The following is a 9,095-nucleotide window of genomic DNA, read 5'->3' as shown; positions in this document are numbered from 1 at the left end:
ACGTGAAGAAGATTTTGTTAATGCACTATTCTTTTTAAGCTGGCAATAAAGTCATTTGCATTGCATGGCATTAAACTGAACACACCCACACACACACACACACACACACACACACACATTCATGAACGAACACGCATACACGCACATCCACATACACATGCATGCATGCACGAATACAAATACACACGTGTACACACACACACACACACACACACAAAGATCATAATATACATAATATATATTTCTTTAAGAATGTCAGAATTGATAGATAATGCCGCTTTCTGGGGATCAAGTTTGAAGAACAGCCTCTCCTAACTTCGAGCAAACCTGTAATTCAGTAAAACACACACACACACACACACACACACACACACACACATGCACCCACACACACACGCGCGCGCACCCACACACGTTTCATTATTAATTAAACAATGTATGTAATATGCTGGCAAAAAAAAACAATTTCCAGCTAATGACTGAAACAATGGGTTCTTTCAAAAGAGCGATAGAAAACCAACTCTGTCTGTGTCTCTGTCTGTCCGTATCTGTCTCTGTCTCTGTCTCTGTCTCTCTCTCTCTCTCTCTCTCTCTCTCTCTCTCTCTCTCTCTCTCTCTCTCTCTCTCGTGAAAATAGATTGGAAGATGACGTTCACTCTACTGCTTGCAAAGACGTGATGAAAAAAAAAAAAGAAGTTTAAAAATGGACTCTTTCTACTCTTTTTCCTAATCAAAACAGTGTGATTATTTCAAGATGATCCTCTGGTCTTTGTGTGTGTGCTTGTGTCTTTGTGTGTGTGTGTGTGCGCGCGCGCGCGCGTGTGTGTGTGTGTGTATGTGCGTGTGTGTGTTTATGTGTGTGTGTGTGAGAGAGAGAGGGAAAGCGGTGTGTATCTGTGGGGTACTCGAGACATATTCACACATGCGCGCATACATGCCTTTTTCCATTGTTAAAAAAAAAAAGAGAGAGAGAGAGAAAAAAAGTTCACTTCTGTGTTCACTGCTGCTCTTATGACGAATAAAAAAACCAACAACTCTAATACAAAAAAAAGAAAAAGAAAAAGAAAGAAAAAAAAAGCTGACCTATCCATCACTCATCCCTGAGTTGTATAAGGGTTGGTGACTTCTTGCTCATAAACAAAGTCTGCCAGTGTCAAGGTTAAAAGATTTACGTAAAGGGTCATTGTACTTCTGTGTGTGTGTGTGTAGTGTGCGTGTGTGTGTGTATGTTATGTGTGTGTGTGTGTACACTGTTCGGTTTGTGTGTGTGTGTGTGTGTCTGCGTGTGTGTGTGTGTGTGTGTGTGTGTACACTGTTCGGTTTGTGTGTGTGCGTGTGTGTGTGTTTGTGTGTATGTGTGTGCGTGTGTATGTGTGTGTGCGTGTGTGTGTGTTTTTGTGTGTATGTGTATGTGTTTGTGTGTGTGAAAGATTTATTTTTTCATGTTGCATCACACGTCTTTTTCATTGGCAGTTTTTTTTAATTAAAAATAAACAACACACACACACACACACACACTGTTCGTTATTGCTTTACAATATCCTAAATTCAGTTTCTTTTTTTTTCCAACATCACTGAGTTGCACGCCAATGCACAGTTTTACTTATGTAGATTGCCAAGTTCAAATATGAGTAAGAGAATGCGTGGAATGTGGGGAATGTAAGGAACGCAAGGAATTGTACCTTTCTTGGGGACATTTTGAAAGAAGAAAAAACAAACAGAAATCCTTGTATATTCATGAGAGCAAAGCAAAGGAGTAGATAAATAAATTAAAAATTAAAATCAAGATTTTAAAAACCCAATGAAATCGTTGTATAGTCATGAGAATGACATGACAGGTGTGTCGGAAAAAAAAGAAAAGAAAAAAAAAAAAAGCACGAACCACTTTCCGGCCGCAGAAAAAAAAAATGGTCATGTTTAGTTAGCAAAACAAAGGAGTAAAAATAAGTAAACAATGAAATCGTTGTATATTCATGAGAATGACATGATTGGTGTGTTGAAAAAAAAAAAAAAAAAAAAAAAACTGACAAAAAACAAAACAAAACAAAAAAAAAAGAAGCAAAGACACGAACCACTTTCCGGCCGCAGAAAAAAAAAAGGTAATGGTTAGTTTGCAAAGCAAAGGAGTAAAAATAAATAAACAATGAAATCATTGTATATTCATGAGAATGACATGGTAGGTGTGTTGGAAAAAAGAAAACAAAACTGAAAAAAAAACACAAAAAAATAAAGACACGAACCACTTTCCAGCCGCAGAAAAAAAAATGGTCATGTTTAGTTAGCAAAGGAAAGGAGTAAAAATAAATAAACAATGAAATCATTGTATATTCATGAGAATGACATGGTGGGTGTGTTGAAAAAAAAAATCCAACAACAAAAAAACTGACAAAAAACAAACAAAAAAACAAAGAGACGAACCACTTTCCAGCCGCAGGAGAGAAAAAAAAAAAGGTCATGTTTAGTTAGCAAAGCAAAGGAGTAAAAAAATAAATAAACAATGAAATCATTGTATATTCATGAGAATGACATGGTGGGTGCGTTGGAAAAAAAAAAAAAAAAAAAAAAAAAAAAAAAGAAAGAAAGAAAGAAAAAGACACGAACCACTTTCCGGCCACGGTGCCCAGCAGTCTGGCACATTGCTGCAGCCGTCTGTGTGCCTGATGCTGCTGCTGCTGCCGCTGCCGCTGCCGCCTCTGAAGGGATCGGGGAGAAGGGAGGTAACCCACTTCCGGCGAGTGCTCCCAGCCCCGCGGTGCACACGTGCAGTTTGCCTCGCTCTCTGCGTCTGATGCGCAGTCACACTGGGGCCCTGGTGGGGGAGGGGGACGTGTGGGGGGGGGGGGGGCAGTTTTGTAAGGGGTTGACAGGTTGGTGGGTAATGTTGGTGGTGGTGGCGGTGATGGTGTTGGTGGTGTTGTAATTGGTGGTGGTGTTGGTGGTGGTGGTGGTGTAATTGTAGTTGACAAGTTGGTGGGTATTACGGTTGTTGTTGTTGGTGGTGGTGGTGGTGTTGTAATTGGTGGTGTTGGTGGTGGTGGTGTTGTTGGTGGTGTTGTTGGTGGTGGTGTTGTAATTGGTGGTGTTGTTGGTGGTGGTGTTGGTGGTGGTGTTGGTGTTGGTGTTGGTAGTGTTGGTGTTGTAATTGGTGGTGGTGTTGTTTGTGTTGGTGTTGGTGGTGGTGTTGGTGGTGGTGGTGTAATTGTTGGTGTTTATTGTTGGTGGTGGTGTTGTTGGTGGTGGTGGTGGCGGTGTTGTAATTGGTGGTGTTGGTGGTGTTTATTGTTGGTGCTGTTGGTGGTAGTGGTGTTGGTGGTGGTGGTGGTGGTGGTGTAATTGGTGTTGGTGTTGGTGGTGTTTATTGGTGGTGTTGGTTGGTGGTGGTTGTGGTTGTGCTGGTTGTGGTGATGTTGTTAGTGATGTTGGTGGTGTTGTTTCGTTAGCAAAACAAAGGAGTAAAATAAATAAATAAATAAACCTACTCCATACATACACCACCACATCCACAGCCACCACCACCACCAATAACAACACAATAACAACACAATAACGACACAATAACAACACACAACGCAACAACAACACAACACCACCATCACCACCACCACCACCACAACAACAACAACAAGTAAATCAACAAACAATAACGAAATCTTTGGATGATCTTTGTAGTTGCATTTCTTGTGAAGAGAGAGGCAGAGAGAGAGGGGATGAGAGAGAGTGTATGTGTGCGTGTGTGTGCGCGTGGTGTGTGTGTACGTGGTGTGTGTGTGTGAATAGAATAGAATAGAATAGATTTTATTGTCATGAAACCGTAAGGTTTATAAGACACAATTGCAATGGTAAATGAATGAACGAATGAAAAACACACAATGTATCAATCAGTTAATGCGGTAAATTGCAGCAGCAGTCATACACAAATTTTCCTAATCTTGTTTGTATATATTCATCATCTGTTAGCATCACCTGACTGGGAATATGTCCTGTGTTATTCGAATTTTGAATATCCTTTAAAAATTGTTGCCTTAAGGTTTTATATTTAATACAATGATCAAGAAGATGGATTTCGTCTTCCAGGATGTTACACTTGTTGTGTGTGTGTGTGGGTGGATGGGTAGATGTGCAATGCGGTTTGGCTGACTGAAATGGAGAGGCACGTAAATTTCAGTAATCTGTATATTTGTATATAGCTATTTCCATTTGGTGCCATTTAATTTATCTTTTTATTTTCTATTCATTTTATTTGTTTGTTGTTTTCTTCTTATGTTGGACATGTGCTGCTGCCAAAAAGAAAATCTCTGTACCAAAGTATAGACAATAAAGTTTGTGTATTGTGTATCGTATTGTAATAACTAGACCAAAACGACCTACCACAAGGGAAAAAGTAGCCCAGGTATTTCAGATCCTCTCGGGTCCGACAGCACTTGGGTGTCCGCCTGTCCTCCCACAACAGAGATCTGTTCCACTCCTCTGCCTCGCCACCCTCATTCTCCAAGACGCTTCTGGTGCTGCTCAGGCGTGGCAGAGGAACGTACGGCCCAGTCAAAGACCTGTCCATGGTTTCCTGCAAGTCTTGGCAACTTTCATAGTCAGGAGATGGTACGTTGTTATCGTTGTTGTTGTTGTTGCTGCTGTTGTTGTTGTTGTTGTTGCTGTTGTTGTTGTTGTTGTTGATAACGATGGTTGTGTGATCAATGTCTCCCCATCGTGTCTCCTGCAGCTGAGTTCGCCTTCTGCATGAATGGGAGCCGCTGCAAAGGTTCAAGGTCGTCTGTGACGTGTTTCCGGCATGCCCTGCGCATGCGCAGTGGTTGTCTTCCGGTTGAGAGCCGAGTGGTGTTGAAGAGAGGATGTTGTGCTGAAAACAGTATTTAAAAAAAAATGAAAAAAAAAAGGGGAAAAAAAAAGGAAATAGATCGATACATACGTATACATACATACATGCATACATACATACATCATCGATAGTTGAGCAGATAGCTAGATAAGCTTATGCGCACGCACGCACACGCACACACACACACACACACAGGGGAGTAACACAGTCACACTGTACACAAACCCTGTCCAACCCATTGGGTCTAAGCCAAGCTCAGACAACCACTTCCTTCGTTTTTTGTTTTTTTTTCTTTCTTTTTTTCAAGCAGGTGTGGCGTAGCGCATATGGATCAGTCCACACTCTTTGATGCCTCAATGAAGCTGGCAGCTGTGCTGTGCTGGCCGAGGCAAAAAGAGTGCATTTTTGACATTCCGTACATTCTTAACATTTCATACATTCTTTACGTTCTCCACATTCCCCACATTCCATTCCTTACATTTCCTACATTCCTTACGTTTCCTACATTTTTACGTTCCCTTCATTCCATACCTTACGTTTCCTACATTGCTTACGTTTCCTACATATTTTACGTTCCCTACATTCCATACTTTACGTTCCCTACGTTCCTTACGTTTCTTATATTCCTTACGTTTCCTACATTTTTTACGTTCCCTACATTCCATACCTTACGTTCCCTACATTCCATACCTTACGTTCCCTACATTTCATACCTTACGTTCCCTACATTCCATACCTTACGTTTCCTACATTCCATACCTTACGTTCCCTACATTCCATACCTTACGTTCCCTACATTCCTCACGTTCTCTACATTCCATACTTTACGTTCCCTACATTCCTTATGTTCGCTACATTCCATACCTTACGTTCCCTACATTCCATATCTTACGTTTACTACATTCTTTCCGTTCTCTACATTCTTTACGTTCCCTACATTCCATACATTACATTTCCTCCATTCCTTACGGTTCCTTCATGCCTTTCATTTTCGCATTCCATACATTCCTTACGTTCCCAACATTCCTGACATTACCCACATTCCTTACATTCCTTTCATTCCCAGGGCCCATCGGCAGGTGGTGGTAAGGAGGAGGAGGCACGATCTGCAGGGGAAAAAAAACAACACCGCATGAAGACGATCAGAACGATGATGATTATGGCGTTGATTGTTGAAGAACACGTTTCTTTAACGATGGTGATGTTTGTTACAAAAACAAACAAACAAACATACATACATCATCATGATACTACTACTACTACTACTACTACTACTACTACTGCTACTACTACTACTACTACTACTACTACTACTACTACAACCAATAATAATAATAATAATAATATAGCGCTGAATCTTGTTCAGAGAAAAATCAAAGCGCTTTCACGCCAGTCATTCACACGCATGCATAACTCTAAAACTGGAGAAACTGAAAACAAGGAAGAGGCAGGGAAGGGAGGCTATCCTGGGAAAAGGTGGGTTTTAAGGCCAGACTTGAAAGAGCTGAGTGTGGAGACCTGACGAAGCGAAGCGAAAGAGGAAGTTCATTTCATTTGCAAGGTCCAGAGACAGAGAAAGAACGGCAGCCAGCAGTAATGTGTTTGAATCTGGGTGTGCGTAAACAGAGCGGATCTGAAGCCGATCGTAGAGAGCGAGATGGGAGTGTGGAGGTAAAGGCAGCCACAGAGAAAAGAAGGGTCAGATCTGTGAATACATTTATAACACAGAGTGCTGATCTTGTACTTTATTCTGTGTGAGACAGGGAGCCAATGGAGATGTTACAAAATACGAGTAATGTGCTCAGACCTTTTCTTTCTGAGGACGAGTCGGGCAGCAGAGTTTTGTATGTGCTGAAGGGATTGAATGGATGAAGCATGCAAACCAGACAATAGAGAGTTACAGTAATCAAGGCCAGAGAGAATGAGAGAAACGACAAGTCTAGATGTTGGGTCGGTGGACAGATATTTCCGAATGGAACTGATGAGTCGCAATTGACAGTAGCAGGATTGACAAGTCTGACTGATAGATTTTTGCATTGACAGTGTGTTGTCCAGGACAACGCCAAGGTTCCTGACTGAACTGGAAAGAGGGATGGATGTACTGCCAAGTTTGATTGTGTCAGTTGTGATGGAAGAGAGTTTTTGTTTAATTCCTATGATCATTGGTTCAGTTTTGTCTGCGTTCAATTGTAACTTATTTAGAGTAATCCAGTTTTGAATGTCCAGGAAACAGTCGGATGTTTCTTGCAAGAGCGACGACAATTTTTCAGGGGTATCACTCTAATTCTCGAGTTGTGTCATCAGCAAAAGAATGATGACTGACATTATGGCGGTTGATAATTTCAGCGAGAGGAGCAGTGTACAGTGTGAACAGTACTGGACCTAAAACAGATCCCTGTGAGACTCCATGTTCGATTTTAACGGGTTCAGACTGGAAATTATCAATGATGACAGACTGGAATCGATCAATGAGATAAGACTTGAACCAGCTGAGAACAGTGCCGTTGATACCAAATGTAAAATGAAGACATACATACATACATACATACATACATACATACATACATACATACATACATACATATACATAGACGGACAGATAGATAGACTGATAGATAGAAGAAATCCACTATGATCTATACACAGATAGATAGATAGATAGATAGATGTGTGTGTGCATGCTCTCAAAGCATGACGGACGACACTCGTTGGGCTAAACCGCTGGTCGGGCATCTGCCAAGCAGTTGCGGTGTAACGTATTTGTCCGAACGAAGTGACCGACACCTTGAGAAGCTGAAACCGAAGCTTATTTTTCCAAAGACAGTACAGGGCGAGCCCATGAATGTATTTCATGTACCGAGTGGGAGTACACAGAAACAAAGGTTCCAGCAGCAATGACGCACAACACACACACACACACACACACACACACACACACACACACACACACACACACACACACACACACCAACAGTACTGACAATATCAACAGTTCAAACTCTGCTCACGCTCTCTTCGTAAGTCGGAAGATACCGGAACCGGAAACAGTTCCCTTCGTAGCGCCGCCTTCCGGGCAAGAGAGATAACTGGGCTTCCGGTTCCTCTGTGTAGGAGGGAGGGGCGTCGTCGCTCGGTAGCGTTCTGGGTACCATGGCTTTCACCTTCACACACACGTACGCAAACGTCACCGTCAACAAATTATCTTTTAAAGACAATAAATGTTGTGTTTTTTGTATTTTTGTATTCTTCTAAGTCCACGTTAGTCTTCTAATCTCTGTCTTTTTTTCTTTCTTTTTTTCTCTCCTTACATAGAGAATAATCAGCCATTCTGTTCGGCTGTCTTCCTTATATCTACACCATGTGTTTTTTTGTCGCCCATTATCGTCATCGTCGACGTCATCAAACATCATCATCATCAATCAACATCATCATCATCATCATCATCGTCGTCGTCGTCGTCATCAAACATCATCATCATCATTATTATCATCATCATCGTCGTAGTCATCCATCATCATCATCATCATCATCATCATCATTATCATCATCGTCGTCGTCGTCATCAAACATTATCATCATCATCGTCGTTGTCGTCGTCGTCGCCATCCAACATCATCATCATCGTCGTCGTCGTCATCATCAAACATCATCATCGTTATCATCATTGTCATCATCATCGTCGTCGTTATCCAACAACAACATCATCACCATCGTCATCATTATCATCATCGTCGTCGTGATCATCAAACATCATCATCATCATCATTATGATCATCATCATCGTCGTCGTCGTTATCCAACAACATTATCATCATCATCATCATTATCATCATCGTTGTCGTCGTCATCCAACATCATCATCATACTGCTGCTGCTACTACTACCACCAGTACTACTACTACTACTAAGAAGAAGATGAAGAAGGAGAAAAAGAAAACATAATGATAATGATGCTGAAAATAACAATGATGATAATAATAATAATAATAACAATGACGATGATGATGACGCTGATAATAATGATAATCATCATCGCCATCATCATCATTATCATCATTATCATCATCATCATCATCGTAATGTCATACAATGCAATACAATACAATACAAAACAATACAATTATCATCATCATCATACAATACAATACAATACAATTATCATCATCATCGTAATATCATACAATACAACAGAATACAATACAATACAACACAATGCAATACAATTATCATCATCATCGTAATATCATGCAATACAATACAT

General features: G+C 40.8%; 1 protein-coding gene across 1 annotated transcript in view; it reads right to left on the bottom strand.

Annotated features, from left to right (window-relative positions):
• Positions 1-256: 256 nt before the first annotated feature.
• LOC143285702 (uncharacterized) overlaps positions 257-9,095 on the bottom strand; it is a 9,858-nt gene continuing 1,019 nt past the window's right edge. Inside the window, exons 2-6 of the mRNA XM_076593105.1 lie at positions 7,843-7,995; positions 5,884-5,940; positions 4,369-4,855; positions 2,602-2,809; positions 257-327 (exon numbers count right to left, since the gene is read on the bottom strand). Coding sequence (XP_076449220.1) covers positions 312-327; positions 2,602-2,809; positions 4,369-4,855; positions 5,884-5,940; positions 7,843-7,986 — 912 coding nt within the window. The 5' untranslated portion in view covers positions 7,987-7,995 and the 3' untranslated portion in view covers positions 257-311. The remainder of the gene's footprint in view (positions 328-2,601; positions 2,810-4,368; positions 4,856-5,883; positions 5,941-7,842; positions 7,996-9,095) is intronic.

The sequence above is a fragment of the Babylonia areolata genome, chromosome 9 (assembly GCF_041734735.1).
Source record: "Babylonia areolata isolate BAREFJ2019XMU chromosome 9, ASM4173473v1, whole genome shotgun sequence".
In the NCBI taxonomy this organism is placed as follows: Eukaryota; Metazoa; Mollusca; class Gastropoda; order Neogastropoda; family Buccinidae; genus Babylonia; species Babylonia areolata.
Note: the sequence above shows the minus strand (reverse complement) of the source record. Positions and strands in the feature narration are given on the sequence as shown.